This window comes from Lampetra fluviatilis, chromosome 35 (genome assembly GCF_964198595.1).
Source record: "Lampetra fluviatilis chromosome 35, kcLamFluv1.1, whole genome shotgun sequence".
Lineage (NCBI taxonomy): Eukaryota > Metazoa > Chordata > Hyperoartia > Petromyzontiformes > Petromyzontidae > Lampetra > Lampetra fluviatilis.
Genome location: NC_136309.1, coordinates 10,267,986 through 10,288,834, shown reverse-complemented (window position 1 = coordinate 10,288,834; position 20,849 = coordinate 10,267,986). Strand labels below are relative to the sequence as shown.

The window sequence follows — 20,849 nt, the reverse complement described above, 5'->3', positions numbered from 1 at the left end:
GTGCGAAAGAAGTTGAACGTACAAACATACATTTGTGTTTATTCCACGTGCATGATTTTCGTGTTAGATGTACATTCCCGCGATCTCGGCCTCTCCCATTCCAGTGCTCAGCCACAGCTGCCATCCCTCCCCCCTTCCCCCATTATCGTATCTGTCGCCCCCGTCGCCGCTCTCGCGAGCATCCGCCACTGCGTACGATGCGAGAGAGCGTCTCGTTTTTTAGCGGGAGGAAGCCACCCCCTTCTGGGGGAGAACGAGCAGGAGGAGGAGGAGGAACCCTCGACGGAGGAGGCCACGGAGGCCCTCGAGAGCCCTGGAGAGGGAGGCCCGGAGGGAGGGGGCCGTGCGTCGAACGGGAAGCACTCCGCCGCTCCGGCCGCCTTCACCGAGCACGTCTTCACCGACCCCCTGCATGAGAAGCCTCAGCTCGAGCCCAGGTGACGCGTGTGGGTTCCGGGGCCCTTGCGTAGGGAAGGTTTGATTAAACTTTTGTAGCGCGTTGAACATTAAAGGCCAGATTCACATCTTAACCAGGCGGTGGTGGCTATGAGCACGTGGCCTGTAATCGAGCGCTGTGGAGGCAGCAGCGAGGGTTCGTGGATCACCGCACAGATGTTGTGAAACTCCCTTTCCATGGGTGTCGAGGAGGGTCCACACCCTGACTCGCCGGGAGAAGGCAGAACAGCGAGTGCAGGGGGGATAGAGTGTTGCCCCCTCGCACACGCGGGCTTTCTCTTGGTGCTCCGCTTTTATCCCAAATGTATAATTAACAGAACTCCTCATTCATTGTATGAAAACATCTTGTGGTGCCCACTCCCACCCCGCCAAACAGGCCGCTCCCCCGCTGCTTTCGGAGCCCACGATGTTATCATTATTATCAACTGCGTCTGTGAATCTGGCATCTTCATGCTTTTGCTTTGATGCAGGGCAGCAGGGTTTATTGTCAGCCTCCGTTCTATGAACCTGTTCTCACGCGCAGATGTTAGTGTGTCGATGGTTTGTCGTCGTGACAGCATAGCGCACGCGTGTCCGTGAAGCGGTTGGCATCCCGGCGGTGTCACGGCGGTTCGCGCGTTATAGCAGTCGGGCGTTCATGAACATCGTGTCGCGCTCGTGGTCGTTGCGTCCCCAGGGACCCGGACGTGGTGCGGGACGGCGTGTCCATGCGGGCCGTCGACATGGACCTCATGCACGAGGAGGCGGGCAAGATGAGCAGCATCCTTCCCACCATGTGGCTGGGCGCGCAGAATGGATTGTGCGTGTGCCACGTCACGCACGCACGCGTACACGCACTCGCGGGGTCGCGTGGGGTCGTGTGTGTGTGTGTGCGGTTCCTTCGTGTAGTACAATAAAAGCGGACCGCGATGGAATCACCGATCTTGCTGATAGCTAATCAACTGAAGGGGGCGTGTCACACGACTACGCGATCCAAGTATCGCTTGGCAATGGAATAGATTGCCAATGAATCGACATTTTCAAGGTGGCTGCTGGATCAACTGTGAGCGACTGCTTGCTGGATCGACTGAGCGGAATCAATACAATTAACCTCGATTCACCATCCACAGTAGCCATATTTGGGCAAAGACACGCCCCTTCCGGTAACACCATGCCTACTTCCCTCCATATATGGGCAAATCTCTGATCGGTGATTTCGTGGTGTGTCCGATTTTATCGTATTACAGCGCAGCAGTTCAAGTCCTTCCTCATTGCCCGTGACGATGTCCTGCCGCCAACGTACGCACTCGCCTTATGTCGGTTAACTGGAAGATGAAACAAGACGTGGACCGATTTGACCGTTCGAGAGATTCGATGAATTGTCAGGATTTTCGGGGGAGGGGGGTCACGATATACGGGACAGGGTTTGCGTCAAAGTAAAACACGCTTTTAAGAGATGAACGGTAGTTGTGATATTAAATAACTCTGCTTCCATTCTATTACCTCCACGTAAACAAATATATTGAGTCAATCGACCTTCTGTCTTTCCGGATCAGATTTCCACAGCCGAAGGTGATTGACTTGTTCCCAGGAATGCTGGCAAAGTCGGGGCTCACTCAGATGCCGTGCAATGGTTTTGCCGGACAGAAATTTGCGCGGAATGGGAAATTTGGAGAGAGTTGTGCACCCGGCTCTTTGCCGTTGTGACGTTCCGCGCGCACCTCCGAAGCGACTCTCCCCTTTGTGTTGCAGCCTGTACGTGCACTCCTCCGTGGCTCAGTGGAGGAAGTGTCTGCACTCCATCAAGCTGAAAGACTCCGTGCTGTGCATCGTGTAAGAATGCTTGCTATCGGTCCTCATGTCTCCCTTTTAATAAAAATAATGATGACATTTATAACTCGCCAAATTTTGCGTACAAGTCAACAACTCGGAGGCGCGGAGCCAAGCTCGAGGCTGCTGGAAAGGCTGACCACACAGATAGTATTTTTTATGTTTCTTGAAAGTCAGAGTGCATTTGACGTTGCAGATGTGCAAAGGCATTAGAGCGTTCCACACCGAGGGGATGACAGCAGAGAGCCGACTTGAGGCTGTGACAGTTCGAGACCTTTTGTGTTACAAGGTCGTGTTGCTTTCAGACAGTGGCTTTTCCAATGTCAATATCTATGGGGCTGCTGGGAGGCATGTAAAGGATGGTTGTGAACGACTGCTGCTGGAGTCCTGCATCCGGTCGAGTAATTAAGTACATGTGACCCACCAAGCGGGTCGGAACCGATGTTGTTTTCATATGCTGGTCAGGCCACGTTCATCGCGTCAACGTCCACGTAACGTCCGCGTCACGGTGGTTAATGTGTCCGACCTGCGCCCGAACGGCAAGCTGTATTAACGACTTGGCTCCGACCAGTTGTGTGCGTGACCCGTGGGGACCCGACGCGATGCTGGCCTCGAGCTGGAACCACAGACTCTTCCGTGGCACTTGAACGAAACTATTTTTCTTGAAACAATTGAGTGTATGAAAGGTTACCCACATTTTACATGAAGAATTCTGTGTTTAGTTTATTGTTGGTTTACACTGCTCGGTCAATGCCGTATTTGTAATATAAATATACATTTTTGAGAGCTTAAAAGCCTCGAGCACTAAATGTGAATTCACAACAACGCCAAAAATACATTAAAGCAACTGAGTTGTTGTTGAGGTGGCTGCTACTATTTCAGGCCAGGGTGTCAATAAAAAAAAAGTACAATTTGCGGCATGGAAAACACTTTTCGCTTCTAGAAGCCTACGGCTTGCTCCCATGAGTCCAAATCCCTTGACGGTGTTTCCGCATTGTTTTCCAGGCACATCAAAGGCAGGGTCCTGGTCGCCCTGGCGGATGGGACGATGGCTATTTTCCACCGAGCAGAAGGTGCCTCCTTCCTACACAGTTCCTCGTTCTCGTTCTCTTCATTCGTAGAGGGAAACCTCACAGAGACACCGCAGTTCTGCTTTTTGTGCCCGTCTCTCCCAGTGCGGTCGATGAATCCCTTGAGTTATTTTGTACGTGTGGGGGGGGGGGCGGGGACTGAAGAACCTGAATACAAGTTTAGTTTTCAAGGGGTAAACTGAAACTTTAGATCGGTGTTCTTCACTAATTTTCAGAGGAGGGCCACTTTGGCCGATAAGACATCATCAGTGTGAGGGCCGCCACACGTTTTAAAATCATTGGGGTCTGACAGCACGATGGGGTGTTTTCACATTTGTGTATTATGGGGGGCCGCACTTCAGGGGCCGCCAGTGGCCTGTGGGCCTTGCAGTGAAGAACACTTAAATTGATCGTCATCCTCATCACAATCAGCCATGATAAATCATGGTCTTGTGACTCAACAATCCATTTAGCTCCTGCACACAAGCTGAATTTCATCGCTCCCATCTCTGCACTCAACATCCTCCCGGGCGCGTTCCCTCCATTTGGCTGCCGCTCCACCGTTAAACTCGACCAGTGGCTGTCTTTCTCTCGAGTGACGTGTCCTACCCCAGCCCCCACTTGCTTTTCAGAACTGTGTCAAGGTGACGTCTCTCACCTGCACGTGTTCTCCTATCCCTGTGTTTCCCTTCCTGCCTTGCAATATTTTTTCCAAGCATGCACCTCTTCACGCTACTTTATGCGCTGTTCAACTTTGGTTTAATTTTCTTTGTCACTGTCCATGATCTTTAAGTTGTGGCTGATATAAAAACTTTTTTGTTCAGCACATTGGCACGTTGTCGCAGACAGGAGCAGAAGTGTAATGGCTAGCGCTGTGAGCTACGAACCCGGTGATCCGGGTTTGATTCTCACTGCCAACACATGTGACGATTATCTAATTATCTGAACTGATCCTGGCCTCCCCTAGTAAACGTCGCCACTGGGGAGACAGGCGGTTGGGCGTGGTGCCGTTCCGGCCTTCATAGGTGCTGCTCGCAAACAGCACTTGCCCCCAACAGTCTGTTAAGGTGGCATGGGGGGGGGGTCTTTGTCTCTTTTTCACCAGACGGCCAGTGGGACCTGAGCAACTACCACCTGCTGGACCTGGGGCGGCCCCACTTGTCTATCCGCTGCATGGCGGTGGTGCACGACACTGTGTGGTGCGGATACCGCAACAAGATCCACATAATCCAGCCCAAGACGCTGCGCATCGAGGTTAGAGCGCGGTCCTCTCGGGGTGGCGGGGGGGGTGATATTCTTAGTCGGCGCGCAACTCTGTAGTAGTTCGATCGCATTCTCTCGTTTCTCTCGTGAGGGTTGTTTGCTCTGACGGACATGATCGTAGCTTCTGATTCTACAGCGTGTGAAGTACAATCTCTGTCTGACCGTACAGAAGTGCCTACACGGTATGGCACCCCCGCCAAATGTCGGAGCTATGCGTGCCTGTCTCCAATGATTGGAAACGACGACACCTCAGGTTTGCTGCTCGTGGTGATGTCGTCGTTGTTACACGAACCCCGCCTAGAGACGCCTGGTGACCGCGCTTTTGAGAATGTGGGAATATCGCTACCCGAATTTTCCATCCGGCCAACTCAAGCACTTCAAGAGAGACTGCAATGCGCATTCGAGATGCTATTTGTTTGATTTAGCGTTTCCTAAATGACTATTTACGTTACATTACATTACTGCGTTCTTCCTGGACACTGTGTTTGGTCTGCAATCGCTTCTTTACTCGGTGATTAAACTCGAACGCACCTTTGCTGTGGCACTTTGAGATGTGCCACGTGAGAATTGCGGTTTAAAGAATGCAAGACCACAACAACAATGATGATGACGACGCATCGATTCTCGCGATCCGTGCGTCGTATTTTGGGTTGGACAAATCGGTTATTTTTTCCTCGTGTGTGTCGCACGTTATTGGGGCACGTCACACGTGCGGCCACGAGAGACGTGCTTCGGTCATCGGAGTTGTAAAATATATTTGTGTATATTCCAGAATAGAATTGTGTCACCGATACCATCACTTTGGGTACATCGGGTTTGCGTTGGTATTTAAGTAAATTAGTACCGACTTGTTTATTGAGGGTGCCGCAGTGGCGATGTTGATTGCCTCGCCTGGTATACAGGAGGTCGTGGGATTGATCCCGAACCTGATGCCTGTATATTTGGAGTTTGCATTACTCTCTCCCCATCGTTGCGTGGATTTTTCTCCCGGGTCCTCCGGTTTTTTCCTCCACATTTAGAATGAACATGCATTTTGAGTATGTGGCTCCTATACATTTCCACGTGATAAGCCACTTCGTTGAGGTGTCATTTGTTGCCAGGTCGCTTCTTAAAATAGCTCAGTGAGTCTTACTTGGTAAAATAAAAAAATTGCTTAAATAGTATTGCTTGCATCCTGATGCAAAGCAGATCAGCAATCATGAACAGTTGTTTCTGGTTTGTCGTTAAAGCATTGTTCGAAGATCCTCAGAGTGGCTTTGATTCCTGGTCACATTCAATATTTTGGACCTCCCCCAGGTCAATTCAGCTTAAAATTTCACCACCACAACTGATGAGACGAAGACATCCCAAGGATGCCCGCCGGTCTCCGCCACCTTTCCATGTTCCGTACTGGTCTGGCGTTACATCGCAAGATGGATTTATCGAGATTGTACACAACTGCAATCTCAAGGCATTCTACAGAACAGTGGGACATGTTCATCATGTGCAGTGGTCAGCAAAACCAAAATAACAAGCAGAGACATTTTTGTTCGAATTCGGTAAAAAGCAAAATATTTCAAGAGCCGCAGTGCGCTGTGGCGAATACGAGATGGCGGTACTTAGTAAATATTGTCACAAAGCGGTCCTTAATGAGCCATGCAGAGCCGCAAATTGCCGACCCCCGATCATGCGGAACAAGGGAGGATATCCGTTTATGCTGTATAATAATATTTGTTTGAATGGGCAAGACAAGGCAGAGAGGCGTAGAGAAGACAGAGGTAGACGGGAAGAGGACCGGCTCGCTGACAACACCGGGTCTCACGGTGGTGTTCGGGGCTCAACGGCGATGTTTGTTTCCCCCCTCCCCCCCACGTGCGTTGCCCATTTGTTTGCAGAAATCGTTTGACGCCCACCCGCGCAAGGAGAGCCAGGTGCGACAGCTGGCGTGGGTGGGCGACGGCGTGTGGGTGTCCATCCGCCTGGACTCCACGCTGCGGCTCTACCACGCGCACACGCACCAGCACCTGCAAGACATTGACATCGAGCCGTACGTCAGCAAGATGTTGGGTACGTTGCACATTCACGGCGCGCGGTGCGGCATCTCCGTTACGGGCTGTTGCGTGCGCGTCGCCCAGCTCCTGACGCACGCACCGCGTCTGCCCTGCCAGCAAGAATCTCTCAGAATCAGAATTCTACGCGTGCAGCTGCGTTTACAGTTGTGTGAGAGCTCGTGGGAGTGCCCGTACCCGTTGGAGTGCCTGTGTCCATGCGAGTGCTCTTGAGAGTGTTCGTGTGAGTGCCCATGTGCGCGCGCGTGCTCGTGTGTGCGTGCTCCAGGCACCGGATCACTGGGCTTCTCCTTCATCCGCATCACGTCGCTGCTCATTTCCTGCACCCGGCTGTGGGTGGGCACGGGCAACGGCGTCATCATCTCCATCCCGCTCTCCGAGTGTGAGCAGCGCACACCCCCTTCCTCTTTGCCACATCGGTGGCCGCCGTCGTCCGTTGTAGAGCACAAACGGTGGCACGCGATGATTGTCAGGGATCGTGCCATTGAGTCCCAGTCTCACTACACCGAGTTGTAAATCTCAGCTCCTTTTTCAATTTTACTTTCGATTCCGTTCCGACGACATGCGTGTACGTATGTTTACGTCATCGGACTGGAACCGGAAGCATAAGGCCATGCGGTCGTGTCGCTACAGTTCTCTGCGGCGCTACGCCTCTCTCAATAAAATGATCCGCTTTCCCGTTCTGGGATTCGGTGGTGAACAGGACACCCACCCTGCAACTTGCAGACAGGAAAGTGTTAACGTGCCCACAATCAAACCACCCCCTTGTGTGCTCATCGGATCTGCAAAGACGAGCATGACTGAGCCTGGTTAGCACCTGCATGGGTGACCGTGTCCTGAGGCTACCCAGGTGTTGTTGGAGTGGGGCTGTGAGGTGTGGCCAGGGAGTGGTGGCGCCGTGGTGAGCACGCTGCGCTACGAACCCGGCGACCTGAATTAGATTCCCACTCATGGCCGCCAACACTAGTAACAATTATCTGAACTGTTCCTGGGCCTCCCCTAGGTCGATTCGGCCTCAAATGAGTACCTGGTGTGGTGTGTAAACATTGCCACTGGGGAGACGAGAGAAGGCCAGGTGTGGTGCTGGTCACCCACCCCCTCAATGTGCCATGGCGGCCTTCATAGGTGCTCGCCAACAGCACCTGTCCCTTTAATACGTCGGCTTTCGCGACCAATATTATCCATTATTCAGATTTTTTGGGTTAGATTGCATAAATATTAACGACACATTTATATTTATGCGATCTAACTCAAAACACACCTCTATTATAGCACTTGTCCCTGCAGTCTGTGAACGCTATACGCGGGATCTGTTTTGTGGCCAGGAGATGACAGTGCTGAGTGTCACCTCTCCGGTGCCTGGTGGGTTTTCTCCAGTTTATTCCCACATTAAGCCAAACTCATTGATGGATTCTAGATTTGAAGCTTTCGTGACTGCAAGGAATCATCTTCTTAGGTTTTTTCGGTAAAAGACTTTACCGAAAAAACCTAAGAAGATCATTGATGGATTTGCCCAAACACCTCCCCGCCCTGAAATAGCCTGAGACGCAATGAGGCTTTCTGGTTAAGAAGCAGCATTATTGTTATTAATTTAGAAAAAGTTCACTTAATATCATTCTCTACAAATTCAAGTACACCCCGTAAAGTGTTCCTTTCGTTTCTCATCTGATTCTATGGCACAGTTAATGTGACTTGCTATATATATTTTTTTTACAGTGACGATTAAAATAACAGATTAAGTAAATTGTCGCAGCATCGGTTGCATGCACTGAGCGGACGGGAAACTTAGCTGGTTACTTGTTCTTGCGTGACTCATGCACTCGTTCAAGTTTTATATACTTGCTGTAAAAATTACGAGTTGGTGTTGAAGTGTATTGCGTGCCATGTTGCTGTGTACTGGGTTGAAGTGTACTGGGTGAGTGTACTGGGTTGAAGTTTTTCACCTGCCACGTGAATGTGTACTGGGTTTAAGTGTACTGGGTTGCAGTGTACTGGGTGATTTACTGGGTTTAAGTGTACTGGGTTGAAGTTTTTCACCTGCCACGTGAATGTGTACTGGGTTTGAGTGTACTGGGTTGCAGTGTACTGGATGAGTGTACTGGGTTGAAGTGCATCACGTGCCATGTGAGCGTGTCCTGGGTTGCATGACGACGGCGGTAGTGGCACCGTTACGATCAGTGCTCCGTGTAATTTCAATCGCCCTCCTTTCTCTCGCCCGCCCCATTTTTGTTGTTTCCTGTCGCTTCCTCGCAAGTCATCCATTTTGCTTAAACGCCGTGTTTTCGTTTTGCGTTTGCGCACCACGGTTTTCTTTTGTTCGTTTTCAATTACCCCGTGGCTGTGCATGATACCCCCCCCCAACGGCTCCTGCAAGATCTGCCCATGCAATCCCCTTCGTTCTAATCCTCGCTTAATTTCTTCTATCAATGTATTTCCTGTATTTCTAATCGTTCTGGTTCCTGTGAACCATCTTCACTTGCTGGAATGACTATTATGCATTTCTCACCTCCCCGCCCCCTCACCTCCACCACCTCCTGCTCCTCCACCTCCTCCTCCTCCTCGCGTCCGCATCTCGTTCCCGTCCCACCCGTTCCCCTCTTGCTCTCTTCCCTTTCCCCACCTTTTGTTTCCTCTTTCTCTGCGTGTGACACCGCAGCGTCTCGGCAGAAGGCATTGGGCCTGGGTGGCCCGGCTTGGTGCGGTAAGTAGCACGGGCCCCCCCTTCCCTACGCTGATTCTCACATCCAGGGCTTCACGTCTTACCCATTATTTTCTCGGTCGGTCGTAGACTGAACTGGATCAGGCGCGTTACTAGTTGTAGAGTAGGCTCAAAGCCAGAGCGAGATGCGTTACTGGATGTGGTGTGCCCGGGTGCCTCGACCCAGGCAGACCTGACTGAAATGAATGCCTGCTGCTATCATCCTCTCCACGAGCCACCTCTTGCCTCTGCAGTCAAGGTTTTGAAGTGACTCGGCAAACGCAAGTTGGGATTTCGTAAAGCGTCGGAATACGACTGCATGTGAATAAGACCCTGGGTGTGACGCATCGGCTTGTGAACACGCATGCATTTTTAGCTCTTAGCTTGTCTTTAGAGCTTACAGCGTATGAATATTGAGCACTCGTAATAACCTAGGTTATGAGAGTTGCACGTTGATAAATGTACTTGCTTACAAACATGGAAAATATGCCCGTCTGCATTAAAAGAGGGAAATTGGGGTGACGTTGTTCAGGCCAGAAGGGGGATTATTGTGGCGTTATGGTCAAAGTGTGTGTGAAGATACTACAGAGACAGAGATGGTGATGGGGAGATGTTAACTACCTCGCCTGGTATGCAGCAGGTCGTCGTGGGTTCGATCCCGACCCTGACGCCTGTATATTTGGAGTTTGCATGTTCTCCCCGTGGTCGCGTGGTTTGTTTTTTTGGGTTCACCGGGTTTTCCCTCCACATTTAGAAACGTGCGTTTAGATTATTTGGCTTCTATAAATGTCCACGTGATAAGCCACTTCGTTGAGCTATCGTTTGTGGCCAGGTCACTTCTGAAAAAGAGCTGTATAGCTCAGTGAGGCCTTATCTGGCAAAAATAAAAAATAGTTCAGTTTAGAAGAGGAAAGTTTTGAACCGACACTTAAACAGAACAAGGATCTCGACAATGCAGTCGACCGCATGGGAGTCCCAGACAATGGGGATAGCAGCAGCAGCAGCAGCAGTGGCATCATTCACATCGATGAACATCGCTGTGTTGTGAAGTTGCACGTCGCCTCTCAAGGGCTGCGATGGTAAATGGCAAGATCGGCGTTTCTCAAAGCACGGGTGTGTTCAGTTTGTTGTCCTTCCCCCGCACCTCTGACTAGCACGGTTGGCTACGTATGGCACGCAAAAAGTTCTATAGACATCTCCGTGGCGTAGATGGCCACAATGCGTGGCCGCGAGGGGAGGTAGTACGGGGCAGGTTATGATTCACCATCGGCGGTGGAGAACAACTGGGTCTTGAGTTTGAACTGGAACGGAGGCGGCGAGGGGTGCCAATGTTCGGGGCGGTGTGCGGCAGTTCCAGAGAGAGGGGGCAGAGAACAGCGGCGTGGCCTCTCGCTCGGCTCCTCTTGGTGCCGTGGTCGGAGGGGGAGGCGGTGGTAGCTGGCGTGTAGAGGGCAGGCACCGGGAAGGGGGTTGGCAGTGAACGCAATGAAGTCCAACCAAGCGCAACCGCGGAGCAAGTTGGCGGAATGAACGTGCGGTGGTGCGTGTGCTGCCCTCCGCTGATCGGCCACGTATCCTATTTGCAGCCAACCGCCTGGGGGGAGGAGGCAGCGGCGGGCCGGGCCTGGCGCGTCCCGGCGGGGTGGTGCGTGTCTACGGGGACGAGACGGGAGACAAGGTGACGCCCGCCACCTTCATCCCCTACTGCTCGATGGCCGACGCGCAGCTCTGCTTCCACGGCCACAGGGACGCCGTCAAGTTCTTCCTCGCCGTGCCAGGTGGGTGGGACCGTGCCCAGTGGGGGGTTTTTTACACGTTCCTTGGGATCCCGTGAGGTTCGGAAAAAGAGGGTTGACAGGGTTGGTGTTCGCCCTCGTGCGCACAGTCACTGGCCACACGCTGATGTTCGAACGGGCGCGGAAGTCGACGCTTCCTCTGTGGCACCTCGTGAGCCAACACATATTTGGAGTTGGCCTATTCTTTCCCCGTTGTCGTATGGATTTTTCTTCGGGTCCTCCGGTTTTCCCATTCACGTTTAGAAATCTGCATTTGGAGTATTTGGCTGCTTTGAATTTTCACGTGATAAGCCACTTCATTGAGCCAGGTCGCTTTTGAAAAGGAGCTCTATATAGCTCAGTGGGCCTTACCTGGTAGTTTTTCGTTTTTTAGTTAATGGTGAAATAACGTGTGAAGTGGAGAACGATGGGACCCTTTGCTGTGTCGAGTCGCGTGGCGGTCCAGTGGTTTGTTCACTGTGCTGTGAACCCAGCGATTTGATTTTGATTCCTAGCTACGGCGCACATCGGCATGCCGAGTGACGTCTGAACCGACCCTTGTGCACCCCCTCGCCCCCCACCTCAACCCGCACTGACCAGCGTGGTGAAGCATGGGCCAATAAAACCTCATGACCATCACGGTGCGGGGAGGCCTTCATCCAGCCATCCAGAAATGTATTGACTTGTCATTTTTGATAGTGCTCCGTTTGCTTGTGTTTATCAGTGTGGCATTGTATCAAGCATGCAGAGAATATACATACTTAAGCCCTAATTGTTTAATCTAGATTTGAAGTTTTCGTGACTGCAGGGATCCATGCTCTTTGGTTCTTTCGGTAAAGTCATGTAGGTATAAAATAAAATTAATTATATCACGACGTTTCGATGGCAACACAAGCAATGATGCAACACAAGCAATCATCATCAGATGACGATTGCTTGTGTTGCAATCGAAACGTCGTGATATAATTTATTTTATTTTATACCTACGTGACTTTACCGAAAGAACCAAAGAGTAAGAATATACATACTTAAGCCATATCTTATCTGTAATTGAAACCATCTTCGGACGGTAAACCCTGAAAAACCTAGTCACCAACTACCCATTCTCACCAACCTCCACGAAGGGCCGTGTATTCTGTGCGTTTGGATTATTTGGAATATTTTTCTGCTTTAAATTTCCACGTGATAAGCCACTTCACTGAGCGAGCATTTGTGGCCAGGTTGCTTCTGAAAAAGAAGCTAATAGCTCAGTTGGCTTTACCTGGTAAAATCAAAATTAGTTCAGTTGTATTTCTATCTTTTAAAAAAGTTATTTGTTTACCTTTCCTATACTTTGCACTGCTATCGTGTTTTTTTGTATTGTTGGTTGTTGCAACGTTCTGACCCGGCCCCTACTGGACATCTGTGTGCAAAAAGAGCTTCACAGCTCGTCGGATTCCTCCGCTTGTTAAAATGAAGATTTCCGTTTCCCGATTCTGCGCGACAGGCTGCAGCGCGGACGCCACTGAGCCGCCAGGCGGCGTGCGGGACAAGCCCAAGTACATGCTGGTCGTGAGCGGCGGCGAGGGCTACATCGACTTCCGCATTGGTACGGGGGGCGGGGAGAGCCTTGTCATTGCCCGCGGCGTGCGGCTCTGCGTTGGCTCACACCCGGCAGGGTGGAAGGGACATCCCCCCCAGGGTCACCTTGCCACCTGCGCTGCGCCGTCCTCGTCAGCAGCAGCCGCCGCCGCCGATTCACAAATATGAAAGAGGCATCATTTCTTTAGCACGGTTGGCTAGGTACGGTGCGAAGTAAGTTCAACGTCCTGGACGTGCATACATCCACGGCGTTATACACTCCGCTGCTTGTGACGCAATCATCTGGCTAATCAACCATCTCCGTTTAGGATTATAAATTAAAACTATAAACTAAACCTTTTTATTTTACCAGGTAAGGCCCACTGAGCTATATAGCTCCATGTCAAAAACGACCAGGCCACAAATGATAGCTCAACGAAAGTGGCTTATAATCTGGACATTTATAACAGGCAAATACTCTCAACGCACGTTGATTCTAAATGTGGGAGGAAAAACCGGAGGACCCGGTGAAAAATCAACACGGCCGCAGGGAGAACATGCAACTCCAAATATACAGGCGTCAGAGTCGGGATCGAACCCACGTCTCCTGTTTACCAGGCGAGGTAGTTAATATCTCAGAATCTGAATCTTTTTTTAGAATGCACTTGCGCTTACACCTGTGCGTCCGTGTTCGAACACACGCATCTGCTGCTTGTGCTGTTAAGTTATAGGTGTGGCGCTGTCCCTCTATAATTCAGAATCGGAATCTTTATTTATCCTAGTGGAATCCGACGAGCAATGAAGCTCTTTTTCACAGATGTTAGGTCGGGGCGGGTCAGCAAATTATAAAAAAAAACGATAGGAGTACAAAAAACAGAAACGGGAAGCAAAGAGGAAGAGCACTGGGCAATTGTAGGCTCATCCATCATCAGCTTTGGTTGTTTGTTTTGCTCATCGCCACCACTAGGTCACGCACCGTCAGTACAGTATAATATTGTATTCATGTAACATCTAAATGCAACCGCATTCCAGCGATGTTGTACAGAGCAGCGGTTGGCATATTTCTAATTCTGTAATGACACACCATCAACAGCCTCATGGCTATGGGTATTTGCAGGTTAGACTGCTGACGTGCTGCTGCGTGATAAGATTACGATTCGCCGTCGCACGGCAGGGCTGCGACGCGCGAGCACGAGGTCGGGGTGACATGTGCCCAGGTCGCCTACGGCTCGCGGTCGGCACGGCAGGGTGGGTGGTGCCAAGAGGCAGCAGGACATATTCCCCGCTCTTCGTGATGATGGCGACGACAGAAGTAATGATGGTGGCAACGATGATGATGCGGAGGATTCGCCCGCCTGACTCCCGCCCCCTAGCCCCGACCCCTTTGTCTTCCCGCCCTCCCCCCCCCCCCAGCTACGACCAGGCCTACCCCAGCCCCTCCTTAGCGCCTGTTTTGCTGGCACTAAAGCTACACCACCACTTGTAATAATAACCCCATTCTTCATCTCAAACCGTTATCGTGGCCTGTACAATTTTTATAACACTGGTCAACACACTTTTTCTGGCATAAGGTATTCCAACGGTTTTAATGTAATTTTGGGGTGCTGATTCCAAATCTGGCATCAGTTTTTTGTTATCACATCAGGTTTTTGAGATATCAAGCATTTTCAATAAAAACTACAGAAGAAAAATATTAAATAAATGTGGATATCTACATAAAATGATATTATAAACACACTATCCTAAAAATACAGCACCATATTTTAACACTAAAGCAGTCTCTTACCCGCAACAACTTGCAATCATAAGTGACAGAGTTAATTTCGGGAAAAATCAATGAAAATGGGGTATGCTGATAGCATAAAAATGAGATGTGATAGAGCAAATCTGAGATCAGATTGGGAATCAGCACTCTGAAATTAGTCTAAAACAGCTGCAAAAGTCCAGGCCAGAAAAATAGTTTTTTTTTGTTGACCAGTGTAATCATTGCCAAAGAGCCGTGGAAAATGCGCTATACGAATCTCGACAAGATAAGGTGATTTTGAACGTACGTTGTGAACGCAGGTGACGGAGAAGACGCGGACGACGTGGCTCCGATCAAGCCGTCGCTGATCAAGGATCTGAGCCACGTGATCATCTGGCAAGTGCGGGACTGCCCGACCTGAGCGACGATCAGCTGGCTCCGGCAGCTGATTTGGTCGCCCGTGGCCAGAGATGCCATCTTAGAGGAGGACGGCTCCACTGGGACTCACGAGGATCGGACAGCTCGCTCTCCCGAGTGGCTGAGGTTCAGCCGGGCCGCAGCAATTTTCATCCTGAGACAATGACATTGATTCGGCTCGAAGGATCCGACTTTGCTCCGTACATGCAAAACAAACAAACAAAAAACTTCGGCGTTTTATATTACCGTTTATTGCTTTGGTGGGTTCAGGAGTATTTTCCTCCCGTTACTTTCCCCGTACCAGCAACGCAGTTGTGCTGCTTGACGAACTGCCTCGCCTTGCTGTTGACGCCACCGTGAATCCCTTCTGCAGCTTTGATGCAGGTAATGTGGTCTGATTTCAGTGCCCTGTTTCTGTTCCGGTAATGTCTGCTCCCGTTCTGCCTTTCTTCGAAGCCGTTTCATCATTATTGTATTCCTGTGATTGAGTACCTTTAAAAAAAAAAAGATATATATTTTTTTCCAGGCCAATTGTTCTTTGTACTCTGTTGCCTTGTGTTTGTCAGAGTGTGGCACTGTTCAAAGCACCGGTCAAAAGGCGCGTGGAACAGGATCCACCTCTTTTGCATCACCACCACACATGCTTTCCACTGACACGCTCTCGCGCATTTTGCGTGCGCTACTAAAGCCGAGAAGAAGGGATCAACGTCGCAATGCCAGCCGGCGCTATCACGATCGCTGTCCGACCATCCCGCTGTCGCGTTTGTTGCAACCGGCTGTTCCGCACCTGAGCGCGCTCATTGAGAAGCCTCGAATTTTCGCCTTTCCCTACGGTGATGCGGCAGGTCACGGTGCGGTGTGGTGAAGTGCAGAGCCCCCACCCCCCGCCCTTTTTACGGCGTACGTCTGGCGTGGAAGGGGGAGGCCAAATCCTTCCTTTGAGTGGAGGTCCTTGCGCCAGCAGTGGCTTGGCCGAGAGAGATTGGAGTGTTGCGCCTTTACCTGTTTTCCTTGCGGTGACGCTCGGCTTTTAGAAATCCCTCGCCTCCTCATTGCTGCTGTTGCGTGATCTGCATTCACGGGTTTGGGTTTTCTCAAAAAAATTTTATCGGATGATTTCCACTTACACGCGCTCGCTTTTCTGCTCTTTCATGTACGAGCTATCGCTTTGTGTCCCGATGCGTCTTTCCTCGGACTTCGCAGGCCGTAATTGTGGATGCAGCTTTTTTTATCTGAATGTTGAATTTCAACGACGCTCATCACGATGGACGATCGTCATAATTTGTTATGCGTAGAGCACTTTAACTTGCAAAGCACTCCGTAATAAAACTGATGTAAATAAAAGACACGGCAGAAAGAAGGCACAGGAGGCTTACCACTCATAGGGACACTTAAGCACCCAGTGGGGAGGAGGATGAGAGGAGAGGCTGGAAACAAACTCTTAAGAGGGGACAGGGGACTTGCTGAGTGGAAGGAGAAGTCTGCAAAATGAGGGTGCGGTGACGAATGTTGAGAGATGGTCTGTGAGAGGGTTCGATTGCTGAGAGAGAGGAGGTGGAGTGGAGGGCAGAACCACGGAGTTCCATTGGCAATTGAGGCGAGCAAGGAGATGGAGGATGTGAAGGGGGGGGGGATGCGAGGCGGAATGGAACTCGGTGGGAGATGGGGCGGAGGCGAGGGTAGGCAGAGAGTCGTGAAGGACCTCGCACGCGTTGCTGTGTGCTCGTTTTAGAAGTGGATGCGGCATCGTATGGGGTGGCCCATAACGAGTAGCGAGGATAGGGAACGGTGTGAGGACAAAGTGGGAAACTTGATGAACAGTCTTGTGCATGTGTGTGGGATTGCTGGATGGATCGAAATGGCGCGAGGTGCGAGCGTGTGGGAGTGCCGACGGGAAGAGAATTGGAACGACTTGATTCTGGTAGAGGAGCAGCTCTCTTACCCCCCCCCCCTCCTCCTCCTCCTTGGCCTTCAGCAAGTGTGGTGGCGGTGCCTCCTGGTTCTCGTTCCTCACTCGGAGTCTCCCTCCTGAGCGGCTGATGAGCAGCGGCGCGGCGCTGTGTCCCGGCCTCGCCAGCGCGCAGCCAGCGACGTGCGCCCCGCTGCGTCGTGTCCAGCGTGTCTTGCGGGAGGGTTTTCCGAGCGTGATCTCTGGATCTTCACATCCGAATCCGGGTTAATTTTTCTGCCGGGCTCTTGGCTCGCTAATCTCTTTGCTCCCTTTGGTGCCTTTCGAAGTGCTTCGGGCGCTCTTCATCAAATTTACCCTCGGCCTGCCCGACTTGCTGCATTGAGACCTCCCCCCCACCACCACCACAGTCGAAATATTCTCGCGGTGGCCGGCTCGTGCGACGCGGCTGCTGCAGCAACCGCCACTCCGGATGTGGAGGCAACTTCTCATGAGCAACAGCTGTGACCGCTGCAACCTACGCGTGGGAGTTGCGTGGAGACGGGCATTGTGGGAGATGCGTGGCCGTCAGAGGAATGGGGAATGCTCTCGTGACCTTCCTAAGATAACGGCATCCTCGTGCACGGGCGACGAGTGGCTTCTTCACCGTGAAATCTGATCAAAGTCACCGGTCACCTGCTGCACCTGTGTATAGGCGTTGCTAGGACTCGCAGAGAATTGTGGGGTGAGGGGAGGTTTGCCATGCTGCGTGCGCTTTAGCCTAAATAACCTTAACCGATTTCCATTTTAGCCGCTTGCGTTTTATTTTTAAGACTCTAAAGAATCCCCCCCCCCCTTTTTACCTGGGCGCGATGTACGTTGGCCCATTGTCGTGATGCGCTCGGAACGTCGTCCTTGTCCATCGCCGGTGTGGCGTTGCGTCTCGTCGTGTTGCATTCGAAAGTAAATCGCTTTCACCTTTCACGCTTTTTTAATATGCACCCAGGTTGCAAAGCGAGTGTTCACACTCTGGGTTGCCATTAATACACCCGGGTTAAGTTGTTTTTTGCAATTGCACAATCGACGTTTTATGGCAATAAGAGTGTGTGTGTGTATGTGTTTGCCTGCAAGTTCACCACCACCCCAAAGAGAGGGGGGGGGGGTTTGGGGGGGTCTGTTTGTCGTGAGCCGGGATTGGCGCTCTGTTTGATGTTGATGGTTTTTTGAGGAAAAGTGTGGCCGAGCAAGCATTGTCGCATCCTCGGAATGAGACGTCCTGCACGCTGCTCCACGCCAAGAACACGCGGGCTCGTTCCACGCTCCCCTGCACCGAGACCTTGAAGCACTCCGTTTAAGAGTTAATACCCACACACGTTTCGCGTCCGTTACTCATTTACGCGCGGTGTGCTCCTACGGTTTTTTGCAAGTGTGCTCTTCGTGCTGCCTCTGCATCCATTCCCGTGAAACCCCCAAGGTAATAGTCCTGCTCGAAGCCTTGTCTTTCCGCGGCCGTGGAGCCCACGCGAGTTTGCAATTTGCTCGCCCCCAAAGTAAGACGGCGCCGAACTCTTTACGTTCCCTGCTCCCCTCTCTTCCCGCGCCCAAGCTGGCAAGAGGTCCCTGGAGGCCTGATGAATATGATGCCCCCCCCCCTTCGCCCCCCGTTATTCATTGGCAACACCACCAGGCCCATTGTGGTTGGCCTGGTTTGTGTGCAAGGCGAGTTGACCCTTTGGCCCCCCGCTCTGGGCGGCCCCCCCAAGTCATCTGGACGGCACGCGCGGCTTGGCGGTGACAATCCGTGCGTGCGTGGCTCTCCGTGGTGCAACCGGGCGCGGAGGAGGCGGCGTGAGTCGATCGTCTCGAGGTGGATGGTGCCGCTCAGCTGCTGCCGTTCGGGAAGGGCGTTCCTTGGTTTGGGGGGGGTGGTGGAAATTTGCCGAACGGCCTCTTTCGCAAAGTGTGGTGGCGCTAATGACGTCCGACTTCTCGCCGCCCGTCGGTTCGCAGCCAAAGAGATTTGCCGCGGAGGCATCCGCCAACGGCACGGCGGTCGAGGTGAACATTTTACAAATAATTGTTTTGTAATAAAGTTGTCTGAATCAAGACGCGTGCGACCCAAGTGTTGCGACATTTGTGCTTTCAATTGAGTTTTTGGCTCGATGACGTTTTCACGTTCACAAGGTTGGTCATTTTATTTTCAAATACATGACGTACTTTCTGTCATGTATCGGCACAGTTGGGTTGTAAGTGAGAAAACCGCATTTTAAACGTGCGCTTTCGCAAACTTAAACCAGTTAACCGCAACTCGAATGTGTATTGTAAGTTGGCTCTGTGTAATTTGTAACTTGGCAGAGTTAGCCATAACCATGCGCCCATTTATACCCTCAATTTTCTAAGTCGCATTCAACAAAGGTCGAATACTTTTACGATGATATATTTTTGTTTTTGCAATGGAGAGAGCTGAATAAATGAGAAAAACGATACGCGTATCGTCAGCACGGCATTTGTGTGTGCGTCATTGTTGTTAGCTGCAGTCGCGTGAGTTGACCTGGGACAGCGCCACTATTTGAGGTCGCGTTATTGGAATGTAACGCGCCACGTTGGGAGAACCGGCCTCACAATGTGTGATTCTGTGCAGTTGCCACGGCTCAATTGGTTGACAAGAGGCCATGTGTATTTGGGTAGTCTTGGTTTTTTCGGTAAAGTCACCTAGAAGGGAAATAATAAAATAAAGATAAAACAATAAAATAACACAAAGCGCTGTCTTTCCGACAGCTCTGTTTCTTCACCTGAGGACGGATGCTTGTGTTGTGGCCGAAACGTCGAGAAAATGTGATTTTATTATGTTTTAGCTTTATTATGTTATTATTTCCCTTCTACGTAACTTTACCGAAAGAACCAAGACGATGAATCCCTGCAGTCACGAAAGCTTTAAATCGATATTTGGGTAGTGGAAAGGACAACGGTAGCACTCCAGCAACACACATTATTGCTCTGTTGCAAAGTATTTCTCGGTTTTAATCGATTAAGCCGAGAGGTTATTATGAATTACTGGCGAAACGTCGTACTCTAATTGCAAATGTTGTGGGTTTTGCTCTCCAACACACCCGAGTGCTGTACTAGTGTAGTGGTGATACGCGCTGGGGTAGCGATCAGGTGCCAGCGCGTCGGGATTGGATGTGTGTGTGGTGACGCGCGCTGACGGTGAGGGATCAGGGGTCAGCGCGGGATCGTGGGTTGTGTGGTGCTGATTGGCTGGGTGCCGGTGACGCGCTGGTGTGGGAGTGATCGGGTGGCAGCGCGGCGTGATTGGGTGATGAGTGGAAACACGCGCTGGGGGAAAGCGGATCGTAGAGATAGCGCGGTGTGATTGGTTCACTAAGGAGCGATGCTCACATCGAGGTCCGCATCCGCTCCGTCTCCCGGGAGGAGGGACTATATAAGGTGATGCGCACAGGCGCACGGGGAGAGTGTAACCAGCGAAGACTGAAGACGGAGAGGAAGAGATAGGGCCCTGCGGTACCCAGTCCCGCTGTCCTGTGGGGACCGGGACTCCGTGTAACCCAGAGGCGGAGTGTAGGGTGAGCATGCAGTGTCAGCATGCGGAGTGTGTAGCCAGAGGCATAGGGTCTACACGAGACGAGTGGAGTGTGTAGCCAGAGGCATAGGGTCTACACGAGACGAGTGATGTGTGTAGCCAGAGGCCTAGAGTCTACACGAGATAAGTGAAGAGTGTAGCCAGAGGCAGAGAGTCTACACGAGTTAAGTGAAGAGTGTAGCCAGAGGCAGAGAGCCTACACGAGTTAAGTAAAGTGTGCCGTCGGAAGAATAGAGACCACACGTTGTATTGTGACAAGTCAAGATTTAATAAAAAGTGTGTTACCCGTCAAGGAGTTTCCTGCCGTCATTTCCAATACTTCACTAGTAACGAATTTGCACGTTTTGTTTACGACACAAACCTTACCAATTGGTTGCGTCGGGTCCGTGCAGGTCTAACTCCACATCTATTTACGCGATCTTTCCCAAAAACCTCGATTATGAATAACTAGCTTTATTACTCCGGCTTCGCCCGGGACTTAATTCACCACGCCCGGCCGTCTTTGTCTCCCCAGTGGCGA

General features: G+C 51.3%; 1 protein-coding gene across 6 annotated transcripts in view; it reads left to right on the top strand.

Annotated features, from left to right (window-relative positions):
• Window positions 1-19,232, top strand: part of LOC144944606 (C-Jun-amino-terminal kinase-interacting protein 4-like) — a 100,863-nt gene extending 81,631 nt beyond the window's left edge. For all 6 annotated transcript variants that reach the window (XM_078872915.1, XM_078872916.1, XM_078872917.1 and 3 more), the window contains 11 exons: window positions 224-437; window positions 1,133-1,255; window positions 2,188-2,268; window positions 3,271-3,338; window positions 4,441-4,589; window positions 6,473-6,644; window positions 6,915-7,028; window positions 9,303-9,347; window positions 10,931-11,122; window positions 12,606-12,707; window positions 14,744-19,232. In XM_078872915.1, the coding sequence (XP_078729041.1) occupies window positions 224-437; window positions 1,133-1,255; window positions 2,188-2,268; window positions 3,271-3,338; window positions 4,441-4,589; window positions 6,473-6,644; window positions 6,915-7,028; window positions 9,303-9,347; window positions 10,931-11,122; window positions 12,606-12,707; window positions 14,744-14,844 (1,361 nt within the window). In that variant the 3' untranslated portion in view covers window positions 14,845-19,232. The remainder of the gene's footprint in view (window positions 1-223; window positions 438-1,132; window positions 1,256-2,187; window positions 2,269-3,270; window positions 3,339-4,440; window positions 4,590-6,472; window positions 6,645-6,914; window positions 7,029-9,302; window positions 9,348-10,930; window positions 11,123-12,605; window positions 12,708-14,743) is intronic.
• Window positions 19,233-20,849: the final 1,617 nt, after the last annotated feature.